At 42.8% G+C, this 15,000-nt stretch overlaps 1 protein-coding gene across 1 annotated transcript in view; it reads left to right on the top strand.

Moving 5' to 3' along the window:
* The window catches only part of LOC143295171 (uncharacterized), a 21,540-nt gene extending 19,493 nt beyond the window's left edge, over positions 1 to 2,047 (top strand). Inside the window, exons 11-12 of the mRNA XM_076606743.1 lie at positions 482 to 967; positions 1,385 to 2,047. Coding sequence (XP_076462858.1) covers positions 482 to 967; positions 1,385 to 1,512 — 614 coding nt within the window. The 3' untranslated portion in view covers positions 1,513 to 2,047. The remainder of the gene's footprint in view (positions 1 to 481; positions 968 to 1,384) is intronic.
* The last annotated feature ends 12,953 nt before the right edge of the window (positions 2,048 to 15,000 follow it).

Raw genomic sequence — 15,000 nt, forward strand, 5'->3', positions numbered from 1 at the left:
GGAATAACCCTTTTGTTGCCGTGGGTTCTTTTACGTGCGCTAAGTGCAAGCTGCATACGGGACCTTGGTTTATCGTCTCATCCAAATGACTAGTGTCCAGATCACCACTCAGGGTCTAGTGGAGGGTGAGAAAATATCGGCGGCTGAGCCTCTCGCTTCTTAGGCGGACGCGTTACCTCTAGGACAACACTCCACATGGCTGAAGGTGAGGAATGGGCCCCTGCCTTCATGTGCCAAGCCCCTTGGCACAGTGGATATGAATTCACTGCCCCCACCCCCTGGCCATAAAAGACTGTAGAACCTTTAACCTCATTTCAGAAACTACTGTATAGATACTGCCTGTTGTCCACACTGTTAGTATTTTTTGTTGTTTTTTTGTTTTGTTTTTGTTTGTTTATTTGTGATCATTTTTTTCTGGTATTGACAAACAATGGATTTGTTTCCTCCACCCCCCCCCCCCCCCCCCCACACCTCTCCACAGGCTTTGCCACAGGAAAACCTTCCACATCCTTCAGATCCAAAGTGACTTTCGAGGACTTTTTAGATGATGACGACAACGATGACGATGACAGTGATCTAGACGACCTTGGCCTCACCAACGAGTTTGACCTTGACCTTCCTGTCGACAACGAAGCCCTGAGCGATGACCTGGAGGAGATTGTGGGCGTGAAGAGCAAGGCGCCAAGAAGCAGTGCAGCGAAATCGTCCGAGCTTCACGCCGTCTTTGACGATGATGATGATGATGATGATGACGTCGGCGATGTTTTCGATGGCGTGTTGGACGATTTGCGGTTGGGTTCCACGACAGGCGTAGAGGGGAGCAAGGCGAGCGGCGGCAGCAGCACAGGTCGCACACAGCGGCAGCGACGGAGAGAGAAGAAAGAGGGCGGGGTCGCGGATTCTCAGCAGCTGTCCTCCCACTCCTCCTCCTTCTCAGGTTGGGAGCCAGGCACCAAAGTCAGCACAGGTGAGTGAGTGAGTGAGTGAGTGAGATGAGTGCAAGCTTCACTGTGAGATGGGGTGCTCGGGGGAGACAGGAGGGAGGGAGGGAGGGGAGGTTGTTGGTGTGCGGAGTATGGAGCCTACATGTTTTATTGTGTGTTTGTGTGTTTGTGGGTGTGTGCGTGTTTGAATTTTTTGTTTTGTTTTTGTTGTTGTTATCCCTAATTCAGAGATTTGTTTTATAAAGAAAATTCTGTAACTGCTTGTCATATTTTTCAACGATAAAGACTCATTGTGTATCTAATGATTATTAATGCATGGAATATTGGTTTAAGATATGTTGCGCATGCAGTTATGAAATCATTAGATATTATACTTGTGGAACTGCTTTTGTGACTCTGTTTGAAGTTTGCTGATTGTTCTCTTTGTTCTGCATGACCAGTCATGGATGCAGACCCTTTGTCTAATCTTCACCTGGATCACCTTGACCTTGACAGCCCGAGTGACCCCTATGACCTTGACTCTTTGGATGATGAAGAGAGTGGGCTGCTGAACGGGGAAGATCTGTGAGAGGGTTGGTTTGAAACATGTGTGTGTGTGAAACACGTCTTCTGTGAGTTTGATGTCCTCAGAGTGTGTGTGAAGTGTGTCATCTGTGTGAGTTTGATTCCTTAGTGTGTGTGAAACATGCCATATGTGTGAGTTTGCTGCCCTTGTAGTGTGTGAGCGATGTCATCTGTGAGAGTCTGATGTCCTTGGAGTGTGTGTGAAATGTGGCCCCCATTTGTGAGTTTGATTTCCTCAGAATGTGTGTGAAATGTGTTGTCTATGAGAGTTTTATGTCCTTGGTGTGTGTGTGAAATGTGTCACCTGTGTGTTTGGTGTCCTTAGTGCATGTGTGAAATGTGTCATGTGTGAGAGTTTGATATTCTGCAGAGTGTGTGAAATGTGTCATTTGTTGTTGTGGGCCAGACATATTCTCAGTGGAAATACCTGTCTTGGGAACAGTGGAAGAACAGTCTCTGTGCTTGTGAAAAGAAGAGAACATTTGTCAACTTTTTTTCTTTGGTTATGATCTAAGTTGAGCATTTGAGAGCCAGTTATGTCTCAGGTATTTTTTTATTTTTATTTTTTTGTATTGATCCAGCTTGCCTTTGAATATATATATGTGTGTGTGTGTGTGTGTGTGTGTGTGTGTGTGAGAGAGAGAGAGAGAGAGAGAGAGAGAGAGAGTGCATGCATGTGTGTATGCACGTTTGTGTGCATGCATGTGAATATATACATATGTGTGCTTATCCACACTGACTTAACACTTGATGATCCCATAGTCACTGAACTGACCTGCCATTCCATTTTTAATTTGTGATTACCTGCTTTTGTCAAAGAAAACGTTATTATTATCATCTAACTTTCTACCTCAGTGCAAACTTAGCAATCAGGTGGCCTGTATAGATGTGAACTGGTAAGCCGTAGAAAAGTTGTAGTTAAAGCTAAATGCCAAAGAGAAACATAATTCAAGTTGTAAGCTGATGTGTCCATAGGGATGAAAGCTCTGGCCATGTTGTTAGAAAGCTGTTGTTCTCCTGTTGTTCTCAAGGCCTGACTAAACGCGTTGGGCTACGCCGCTGGTCAGGCATCTGCTTGGCAGATGTGGTGTAGCGTATATGGATTTGTCCGAACGCAGTGACGCCTCCTTGAGCTACTGAAACTGATACTGAAACTGTTGTTCCCCCCTCCTCCTACCCACCCACCCCTGCCCCCCTGTGGACAAATAATCAGACAGAATGTTAAGCATTGATAACTTTGTGATGTCTGTGGAGCGCTGCTTTACGATATCTGTGGAGTGTTGTGTCCAACTATGACCACCAGAACAGCAGGGGAGACAACTGCTGTCCTGACTGTCTGGGCTGGAATTTGATTGTAGTGGAGAGTGTCTTGCCCAAGTTACATCCCCAGTCTCTCGGCCAAGAGGGTTTCAGGACAGTCGGCAGTGGGATGGTTCCCAAAGGCCAACTAGCCCCCCAGACTGCAGCACTAAGAACCAGTGCAATCTGACCTCCTGGTTTGAGAGTCACAGTCTTTCACAAAAGGACTAAGCTGTGAATGAATTAGTCAGTGTGGAGAGACCATTTATTATACAGCTCTCAGTTTGCTGTTGTCTCAACTCACTACGACCACAAGCCACAAGGGATGCATATCACGAGCTTGAACGCTGGCAGCAGGTAGCAATTATGCGCTTACGCACAGGACACTGCCGCCTTAACGCGCACATGTTCAAGAAGCTGAAGCTGGCACCATCACAGACCTGTCCCTGTGGTCTTGAAGACCAAACACCAGAACATGTTCTGCAGACTTGTCCCCTCCACCAGGGACTGAGAGACACCGTGTGGCCAGAAGCGACCCCACTACGCACCAAGCTCTACGGCTGCAGACAAGACCTGGAAGCCACGACGACATTTGTCTCGCAGGCCAGCCTGACTCTGTGACAAGTGCGACCGAAAAGAAGAAGAAGAAGAAGTTGTCTCAACTGTAAGCTTATGTACACACACACACACACACACACACACACACACACTCTGTACCTGCAAGCGTATTATGTACATCAGCACAATCTCAGATCTTGGATAATTCATTTTGTTTATTCTTTTGCTTTCATGGACTGCAACTCCCATGTTCACTTGTATATCTACTAATGGGATTTTATGTGTGTGGGTGTTTTTAACTTGTAGGCAGCCACACTCCATTTTTGGGGATGGTGGATGCTGGGTATTTGTATTTGTATTTCTTTTTATCACGACAGATTTCTCTGTGTGAAATTCGGGCTGCTCTCCCCAGGGAGAGCACGTCGCTACACTACAGCGCCACCCATTTTTTTTGGTATTTTTTCCTGCGTGCGGTTTTATTTGTTTTTCCTATCGAAGTGGATTCTTCTACAGAATTTTGCCAGGAACAATCCTTTTGTTGCCATGGGTTCTTTTACGTGCGCTAAGTGCATGCTGCACACGGGACCTCAGTTTATCATCTCATCCGAATGACTAGCGTCCAGACCACCACTCAAGGTCTAGTGGAGGGAGAGGAAATATCGGCGGCTGAGCCGTGATTCGATCCAGCGCGCTCAGATTCTCTCGTTTCCTAGGCGGACGTGTTACCTCTAGGCCATCACTCCACATGTTCTTGTTTCCGTAACCCACCAAATGCTGACAGGGATTACAGGTATGTGAATTGCTTCCTGACTGGATAACTGGAACTGATGGTGGTTTGAGGATTTAGAGATGTTGCAAGAAATGTTTTTTTGGTTTTTTTTCCAGTTGCTGTTGTTATTTGCAGAAATAATGACAGGCTAGTTATTGACCTGCGCAGTTTGTAAGCATAATATGATGTTATACTGGTCTTGCATAAGAAGAAAAAAAATGAATGCAGTCTCTTGTTCACAGTGAATTACAATTCCTGTAGTTAAGCCATCTCTTAATGGTAGTAAGTTGTACTTCACACAGTTCAAGCAGTGTACTGTTTGAAGTAAATTGTAATTCTTTTAGGAAAAGTATACGGTATAGCCTTTGACAGTTATGTTTTATATTGTTCATGAGTATTGATAGTGCTCAGTTTGAATGTTTACACCAAAATAGAATCATCTCTCATCTGCAGTGAGACAGGTCTTCATAAACGTTGGCTTCAGATTCAAGTTTCTTATGTTATATATTTTGTGTTCTTTGACAGGTTTTGTTATGTGCATGCATGAGTTTGTGTGAATGTGTGTGTGTGATTGTGTGTGTGTGTGTGTGTGTGTGTGTGTGTGACAGAGAGAGAGAGAGAGTTTTGTGTGCATGAAAGAGAAAGAAAGAGTGAGAAAGAGAGAGGAGAGTGAGAGGAGACAGAGAGGGAGAAAGAGAGAAGAGAGAGGAGAGAGAGAGAGAGGAGAGTGAGAGGAGAAAGAGAGGAGAGAGAGAGAGAGAGAGGAGAGAGAGAGGAGAGAGAGAGAGAGAGAGAGAGGAGAGAGAGAGAGAGAGAGAGAGGAGAGTGAGAGGAGAAAGAGAGGAGAGAGAGAAGAGAGAGGAGAGTGAGAGGAGACAGAGAGAGGAGACAGAAAGAGAGAAGAGAGAGGAGAGAGAGAGAGAGAGAAGAGAGAGGAGAGAGAGAGAGAGAGAGAGAGAAGAGAGAGGAGACAGAAAGAGAGAAGAGAGAGGAGAGAGAGAGAGAGGAGAGAGAGAGAGGAGAAAGAGAGGAGGGAGAGAAGAGAGAGGAGACAGAGAGAGAGAGAGAGAAGAGAGAGGAGAGAGAGAGAAGACAGAGAGAGGAGACAGAAAGAGAGGAGAGAGAGAGAGAGGAGACAGAGAGAGAGAGAGAGAAGAGAGAGAGAGAGTTGTGTGTATGAAAGAGAAAGAGAGAGTGAGAGAGTTTTGTGTGTGTGAAAGAGAAAGAGAGAGTGAGAGAGTTTTTTGTGTCTGAAAGAGAAAGAGAGAGTGAGAGTGTGGTGTGTTTTGGACTGAGAGGAAAGAGAGGTGATAAGTGGATGTACACTTACATTTTACTGTTGAGATTATTTCCACATTTACAGTCGTGAATGCCATCAAAAATGTATTCGAACATGATTATTACCTTAACATCTGTGCTAAAACCAAGATGAAACCACCGCCATCAGTTTTAGCATACAGTGTTTGTGGTCATCAGTGTAACCGTGATTCAGACATCAATGTGAAGGCCTGTTTATACTGTTGTATATCAAAGACAGCCTTGTCTTATACAAGTGGCATATCTATGTACTGGTCAGTATTTTGTACCAAACCGGATCAGCTAGATTTTATTGGCAATATATATATATCCATGTACCGGTCAGTAATTTGTATCTGTTCCTGTCAGTATTTTGAACTTCACTGTATCAACTAGATGTTAATGGGCAATATGTCTATGTACTGGTCAGTGTTTGTACTTTTTGCAGTGTCTGGTGGATGTGCAACGTTTTGTGATAGATATACTGTGTACCGCTCAGTGCTTCTAATCTTGGTGGTGTGGAATGGATTTGAATGATGTAGTTTGTGCTTTTTTTTGTTGTTGTTATTATTATTATTATTAATTATTTTTAATTAACATTTATTATTATTATTATTATTTATTATTATAAAAAAAATTATTTTTCATTCTATTTTATTTTATTTTGTTTATTATTATTATTATTTATTTTATTTTATTTATTTATTATTTTCTCAAGGCCTAAGCGCGTTGGGTTACGCTGCTGGTCAGGCATCTGCTTGGCAGATGTGTAGCGTATATAGATTTGACCTAACGCAGTGACGCCTCCTTGAGCTACTGATACTGATACTGACGCTGTTGTTGCTTCTGAAACTTGATGTGCATTGTGGTGTTTTTTTAATTTTTTTATTTAACTCTCCCTAAACTTTCTCTCGCTAAATGTGAACAAAGAGAGCTGGTTTGGGAGCTTTCATATCTGTGAAACTGCATGTTCGGTGCATATCTGTTATGCATGTGTGGGTGTATATGTGAATGTGTGTCTTCATGTTTTACATCTATTTGCTTATTTATCATCATTGTTATCTTTTTTTTTTTTTTAAATTTTTTTTTACTACTACCTCATTTTTTTTTTTTTTTTTTTTTACATTATAGTTATTATTTATTTATTTATTTATTTGTGTAAGCTTATCTATTATTTATTCACCTTTTTTTCTTTTTTTTTCCCTCAAGGCCTGACTAAGCGCGTTGGGTTACGCTGCTGGTCAGGCATCTGCTTGGCAGATGTGGTGTAGCGTATATGGATTTGTCCGAACGCAGTGACGCCTCCTTGAGCTACTGAAACTGAAACTGAAACTTGGGAGCAAGTGTGTTTGTGATTGTACATGTCTGTCAGTCATGATGGCTCTGAGGCAGAATCAGTTTGGATGTTGGACATCTGACCCTGTGGTGACCAGTGAGCAGGTTCCAGACCTTTTTTTTTTTAGCTGGCTGTTGTCCTTGGTAAAAGCACATTAATCTGATTTTTTCCTCACCACTCAGGTGTAAATGGGGTACAGTGGGGTACCTGACTTTGGTTGTGGAAGGGAGAGAATTGGGATGCTGAGCCCTAGACATAGTGGATTATGAATTCACTGCCTACGTGGCAGTAAAAAAAAAAAAAAAAAAAAAAAAAAAGGGAAAAAAAGAAAGAAAAAAAAGAGAAAAAAGAAAAAAGAAGAAGAAAAAAGACAGACAGAAAGAAAGAAAGAAAAAAGCTGTGGGAAACTTAATTCTTTTAAACAAATGTGTATAAACAGAAGTTTCTTGCAGAACACCAGAAGAAAGAAAAAAAGTCATTGCAGTTACAGAAAATTCATCCATCGTTCTGACTTGGCCATTGGGGGAAAAGTTTACTGTAACCAAGATGACACAAACGTGAGTGTTACTGTAACCAAGATGAGTGTTACTGTAACCAAGATGACACAAACGTGAGTGTTACTGTAACCAAGATGACACAAACGTGAGTGTTACTGTAACCAAGATGACACAGACGTGAGTGTAACTGTAACCAAGATGACACAAACGTGAGTGTTACTGTAACCAAGATGACACAGACGTGAGTGTTACTGTAACCAAGATGAGTGTTACTGTAACCAAGATGACACAAACGTGAGTGTTACTGTAACCAATTAGATGACACAAACGTGAGTGTTACTGTAACCAAGATGACACAGATGTGAGTGTTGAAACTTGACAAGATATGCCTTGTTGCCTTGTCAGTGCACGCGCTGCTGGTGTACTTTCATTGTGACTGGAGCTGTGCTTCAAGCAGGTTCCCTTGTACTGGGAGATACACACTGTGTTGTATTAACTCACTCAGGACGACCAGTCTCCTCCCTTTCTTTCTCCCACAGAGACCCTGTCCGATGTCCAGTGGGTGTCTGAATGGCCCAGCCTGTAACTTTGGGCGTTAGAAATGTGGTATTCCTTTGACTTCATTCACCTCTTCAGTGCGAGAACCATCTGCTTGCAACATTTTAACGATGTCAGCGGCGGTGAAACGCTATCATCGTTATCTCTTTTGACGCTCGTACAGAGGGAGCAGATTAAACAGATTTACATCAGTATCATTAATACGACGTTTATTGACAGATGCTGGACAACAGGGCATGTGGGTAGGAAACAGCAACCGTGGAAGGAGGGAGTAGTACCGAATATTATGGATCTACTGCAAGAACCCAGATCCACATACACACACACTGCAGGGTTCAGTCGTTGGTTGAAGAAGAGCTGGGCCTCACCACACTCACTCCAGGGTTCCTAATGGTTCTGTAGCCTATTACGCCCATCTGGGGTCAGTGAAGTCATATCCACCGTGTCAAGGGCTCGGCATAGGAAGGTGGGGCCCAGTCCTCTCCTCTAGCCCACCGTTTGAACCTTCTCCGACTAAGTCAGGTGGAGTGAGGAAAATCTGAGTTAAATGCCTTTCCCAAGGACACAACACCATGCCGAAACAGGGCCTCGAGCCATCAACACTGGTGAACACTGCATCACAAGGCCAAATTCTGACTGACTCTGCCATGACGCCCCTTTCTCTCTCTCTCTCTCTCTCTCTCTCTCTCTCTCTCTCTCTCTCTCTCACACACACACACACACAATGCACACACATGTAAGCAAGCAAACATTTTCTACTCTAACATATACAGCAGAACACACTTGACATTTTAATATTTTCTTGTTTTCAGAGTATTGTTGATCATGATTGTTTTTTTTGTTGTTGTTTGGTCACCAAAGTAGACAGAAAGAAAACATAAAAATGAAAAATAAAAGTTATATGTTGTACATGTGAGTGGCAAGTTTTGACAGCTATGTGTGTTTTTTTTTTGTTTTTTTTGTCAAATAGCCCAAGAAATGATCAATAACGCCACATGACAAAGCAAAGAAAACGACTGCCAAGCGAAATGCGTGATGTTAAAATGATCCAAAGTATGTGCTAATCCAGTACTGAAGAACGCTGGAAAGAAACTACATTACACGTGACACGTCCAACACACAGTCACTCACTCTCCCTCCCTCTCGCATGCACATTCTTGCACACACACACACACACACACACAAACACATACACATACACGCACGCAACCCCTTCCCTTATGTATATGCACTCAAACATGCATCTGTTACGAATACATATAAATTTCTCTCTCTCAGCATAGACAAAACACACACACACACAAAAAAAAAAAACCCAACCCAACTCATTATACTCATCTTACATCGGGTTACACCCCCTCCCCCTAACAAAATTGCAAGGGAGAAAACCCCGTCATACCTCAGTGTCCCTACATTCACCGCTTCTCTCTCGCTGCTCTCCCTTCCCCTTTGACGGCGCCGAGTTCCTGGGTGAAAGACGACCACCACCACCACCAACAACAACAACATAATACTGTCCAAAACAATGCTTTTCACACTGTTGGGTACCTAGGTATCCAAACATGAACAACATACACGTGACTGTTTGAAATACAAGAGAACATTCCATGCCGTGCACGTGACAATTTGAAAAGTAAGAGAACATATCTGTAACAGCTTTCAAAAAAACAAGAGAACATAACAACTGTGACAACTTGAAAAATAACAGAATATCACTTTTTTTTTTTTTAAAGTACAGTCTTTTTCCCCCCTTTTTTTAAGTGGAGTACTACACCACACACGAATAAAAGCAATGAATACAATATCAGTATTAGCTGATGGTATCAAGTAAAGTAATGATTCCGGATGTTTCAATAAAAAAAAAAAAAAAAAAAAGGAAAAGGTCCCCATAACCTTCTACGGCCGTCGGGACAACTAACCCATATTAAAAAAAATTTATTGTCTGTCCAGGGCTTGGCATAGGATTAAGGTGGGTACCCTTCTTCTTCTGCTTTCGTGGGCTGCAACTCCCACGTACACTCGCATGTACACGAGTGGGCTTTTACGTGCATGACCGTTTTTACCCCGCCATGTAGGCAGCCCTGCTCCGTTTTCGGGGGTGTGCATGCTGGGTATGTTTTTGTTTCCATAACCCACCGAACGCTGACATGGATTACAGGATCTTTAACGTGCGTATTTGATCTTCTGCATGCGTTTACACACGAAGGGGGTTCAGGCACTAGCAGGTCTGCACATATGTTGATCTGGGAGATCGTAAAAATCTCCACCCTTTACCCACCAGGCGCCGTCACCGTGATTCGAACCCGGGACCCTCAGATTGAAAGTCCAACGCTTTAACCACTTGGCTATTGCGCCCGTCTAGGTGGGTACCCAGTCCTCTCTCCTCCCATCTTTTGATAACCTCCCCCCGACCGAAGCCAGGTTCCCACTCATATGTAGTTGTATAGAGCCAAATCTGAGTAAAATGCCTTGCCCGTAGTAAAGACACCGGCAACACCATGCCCAAAGGGAGGCACCGAACCCAGGTCGTTGGTGAACAGTTTCAGTTTCAGTAGCTCAAGGAGGCGTCACTGCGTTCGGACAAATCCATATACACTACACCACATCTGCCAAGCAGATGCCTGACCAGCAGCGTAACCCAACGCGCTTAGTCAGGCCTTCAGAAAAAGAAAAAAGAAAAAAAAAAGGTGAATAAATAATAGATAAGCGTACATAAATACGTAAATAAATAATAATTATAATATATAAAAAAGGGGTAGTAGTAATAATAATAATAACAATAATAATAAATAAAGATAGATAAATAAATAAGACACTGGATCAGAAGTCCAACACCTAACCGATGGGCATAAAAGTGACTCCGGTATCTTCTTCCCCTGTATAATCTCCACCCCCTTTCCGGCTGATATCATCGTTACTTACCGCCAAGCCGACCCACAGGGCCGTTTCAGGGCCGAAAATTACCGCTGTCCAATCGAACAATACGGATGGAATAGGCGAGTGGTTAAAGCGTTGGGATTTCAATCTGAGGGTCCCTGGTTCGAATCTCGGTAACGGCGCATGGTGGGTTAAGGGTTATGTGGATTTTTTACGATCTCCCAGGTCAACATTATGTAAAGTCCTGCTAGTGCCTGAACCTCTTCGTGTGTATACGCATGCAGAAAATTAAATACGCATGATAAAGATTCTGTAATCCATATCACTGTTCGCCGAGTTATGGAGACACGAAAATAGAACGACATCGGCAGGTCAATGTTTGTCGTGTATCGGATAGAAAGGAAAAAAAAAAGATATCTTAGAAGAAAGAAAAAAAAAAATGCATGAATACAGTCACTATATTATAATCATGGCCATGAACCCATGGCACAAACCATTCCGTCATTTTTCGCCATGACAGGATAATTTATGAGAAATAAGCTAAACACAACAGTCATCATACAATGGTACATCAACATTTATAAAATAATGACAACACGGGTGAAAGATGCAATTCAAAGTGCTTATTCAGTTAAAAAAAAAAAAACCGAAAAAAGACCAACATTATACGTGATTTTCAAGAAACGCAAATATATATCTCAATAGACCACATGGACAAAAAAATTTACACATATATATATATGTGGAGTGATGGCCTAGTCGAGGTAGCGTGTCCGCCTAGGACTGAGAGTATCTGAGCGCGCTGGTTCGAATCACGGCTCAGCCGCCGATATTTTCTCCCCCTCCACTAAACCTTGAGTGGTGGTCTGGACGCTGGTCATTCGGATGAGACGATAAACCGAGGTTCCGTGTGCAGCATGCACTTAGCGCACGTAAAAGAACGCACGGCAACAAATGGATTGTTCCTGGCAAAATTATGTAGAAAAATCCACTTCGATAGGAAAAACAAAACTGCACGCGGAAAAAAAAAGGGTGGCACTGCAGTGTAGCGACGCACTCTCCCTGGGGAGAGCAGCCCGAACTTCATACAGAGAAATCTGCTGTGATAAAAAGAGAAATACAAATACATATATATATATATAATGGAAGAGACGACAGAAAGAAAAAAAAGAAAGTGGACCTTTCCAGCACATACATTTCCAGAAGTTGGGGATGCTATTTACAACTGAAAGAGGACCCAGTATCTCCCGTGGGGCGTCAGGGAAAAAAAAAAAAACTATAAAGGGAGAGAAAAAAAACTACAACAAAACCCAACTTCCCATCATCAACATCAAAATAACCAGTTCAATACAAAGTTACCTCTGTCAGCACAGAGGCTGTTGATGAAATGAAAGGTGTGTCACTGTCAGTACTAGTAGTCGTCGCGTAGAATTTTTAAAACAACAGCAAAAAAACAACAACAAAAAACAAAAAAAACCCCACCACAAAACAAACCAAACAAACAAGAAAACACACACACACACACACACACACACACACACACACACACACAGACACACACACACACACACACACACAGAGAAAGAAACAACAAGACCTACAACAACAAACAGCAGCACACATCTATCTGGAAAAGAAAACTGGGCACAAATATCATGGTATAATACACGCACCAAAACGTACTATCATAGATAACACGCAAACAAATATTTACACAATAGACAAGTACAATATCCGCCCCCCCCCCCCGCCCCCACCACCACCACCCGCAACCTCCACACCCCCGCAATCATTGTTTTTAAGTTAAAAAAACAAACAAAAACAAAAACAAAATAAATAAACGCACACATTGAAGCCGAAGATGATCACTATTTTCCCTTCGGCTCATATAGAGAGAGGTACGTAAACGAGAAATCAAATCAAATCAATTCAAATCGAATCATGATGCTTTCAGGCCATGCAGCCGGCTGCAAAAGAGGCCATCCCAGGGCTGACTACGTCAGTTCTTACAACCAGGTGAACAGATCCCAAATTAATGTCAGTCAAAACAACGGTAAAAAGACCAGTACACCCCAGTCTCGCACAGACCACGTGATATTGAAATCGAGTTATAAAGATATTGAAAATAACGTCGTCAGAAGACCAATTCATCCACGTCCGTGTCGCGTAAAACTTAATAATCAAATCAGTCACGTTTATGATATCGATTTCCTTTAGGAATAAACGTAAAACTTAAATCTAAGTTAACGATATTGTTTACGTTCAGAGGTATACTTAAACAATTAAACTCCGATCAAGTTAACGACATTGAATACTCGTACAGACGGGCGCAATAGCCGGGTGGTTAAAGTGTTGGACTTTCAATCTTAGTGTCCCGGGTTCGAAATTCGGTTACGGCGCCTGGTGGGTAAAGGGTGGAGATTTGTCCGATCTCCCAGGTCAACATAAATGTGCAGACCTGCTTGTGCCTGAACCCCTTTCGTGGGTACACGCAAGCAGAAAATTAAATACGCACGTTAAAGATCCTGTAATCCACGTCGGAGTTCAGTGCGTTATGGAAACAAGAACATACCCAGCATGCACACCCCCGAAAACGGAATATGGCTGCCTACATGGCGGGGTAAAAACAGTCATGCGCGTAAAAGCGCACCCGTGTCCATACGAGTGAACATGGGAATTGCAGCCCACAACGAAGAAGAAGAGAAGAATAGTTGTACTGTTGCTCGCTATTTCAGTGTCATTGTAATTACGGTTCGTTTGGTGGTTGTTGGTTTCTTTTCATAAAAAATCACCACTTTGAAAATGTGTTTATCCAAATTTTCGTTAATCTGCTCGCGCCTCTACTCTGCCCCATCCACCAGCTTTTGTTTTCACAGTTCACGAAACATTCAGTTGAAATAAGAATTCTGTTTCAGTGTCTGCTATCACCTCTGCGTTTATCGGAGCATCAGAATGAATTCCATTTCATGAGTATTGTTTGAGACACAACACAGTTTCAGTTTCAGTTTCACTTTCTCAAGGAGGCGTCACTGCGTTCGGACAAATCCATACACGCTACACCACATCTGACACAACACAACACAACACAACACAACACACACACACACACACACACACACACACACACACACAGTACAGCACACCACACCACGAAATCAAATAACACAATACGCAGCACAATAGAAATCAAAGTGATACCAAAACTGTGAGAATAGTAACAGGCTGCTGATGGAACTGCTTGCTTGATAAAAAAAAACATGTTTTCATTCTCTTCCCCAAGTGACTACAGACTTTTCTTTTCTCTCTCTTCCCCTCTCTCTCTCTCCTTCTCTCTTTCTCTCCCCCCCTCACTCTCTCTCACTCACTCCAGCAACTATACTCTAAAAGTGACCAATGCGGTATTCACACAGTTCCATTCGAGAGTGGTTCCACACTTCAGTTGGAGTCCGTCAGGGATGCCTTCTGACTCCCACGCTGTTCAACATATTGCTGAAACGCATCATGACAGATGCGCTTGAAGATCATGTCAGCACAGTCAGCGTTGGAGGAAGAGTTTCAGTTTCAGTTTCAGTAGCTCAAGGAGGCGTCACTGCGTTCGGACAAACCATATACGCTACACCACATCTGCCAAGCAGATGCCTGACCAGCAGCGTAACCCAACGCGCTTAGTCAGGCCTTGAGAAAAAACAAACAAACCAAAAAACCAAAAAAAAAAAAAAAACCAAAAAAAAACCCAACCCCCGCCCCCCCCAAAAAAAACACCCAAAAAAACAACAAAAACAAAACAAAAAAACAACAAAAAAGAACAACAACGGGGGAATAAATAATAGATAAGCTTACATAAATAAATAAATAAATAAATGAATAATAATTATAATATAGAACTATCACCAACCTTTACTTTGCAGACAGCCTGGGGCAGTGTTCAAGACAAAATTCATTTTGCTTTGAGGCAAGTTACTTTGACATGGTAGGGACCCGCGGGTACAGTTTAACGTGAAGGGTTAAGTTATCTACGTATTCCAGACACGCGCGGTGCGATCAGGCAGCTTACCCATCGTTGTAATTAAATACCCCGGTGATTTCCTTCTGCGCATGCTCTCAGTTTTACTTCTCATCGCACCACATTTCAGAGAATTGTCGAGAGAGTTCGCGAAACACGTACTATTCGCAAAGCACGCCTGTTTTCCCCTCAACAAAAACAACGCTACAAAGGGATGCGCCCTATTTACCTGTGCTTCGTGGGCAGTCGCCAATGGCAGGTAGCAAAGGTAAATTGCCTTTGGGTTTGAAGACCCCCAG

The sequence above is a fragment of the Babylonia areolata genome, chromosome 20 (genome assembly GCF_041734735.1).
Source record: "Babylonia areolata isolate BAREFJ2019XMU chromosome 20, ASM4173473v1, whole genome shotgun sequence".
Classification (NCBI taxonomy): Eukaryota; Metazoa; Mollusca; class Gastropoda; order Neogastropoda; family Buccinidae; genus Babylonia; species Babylonia areolata.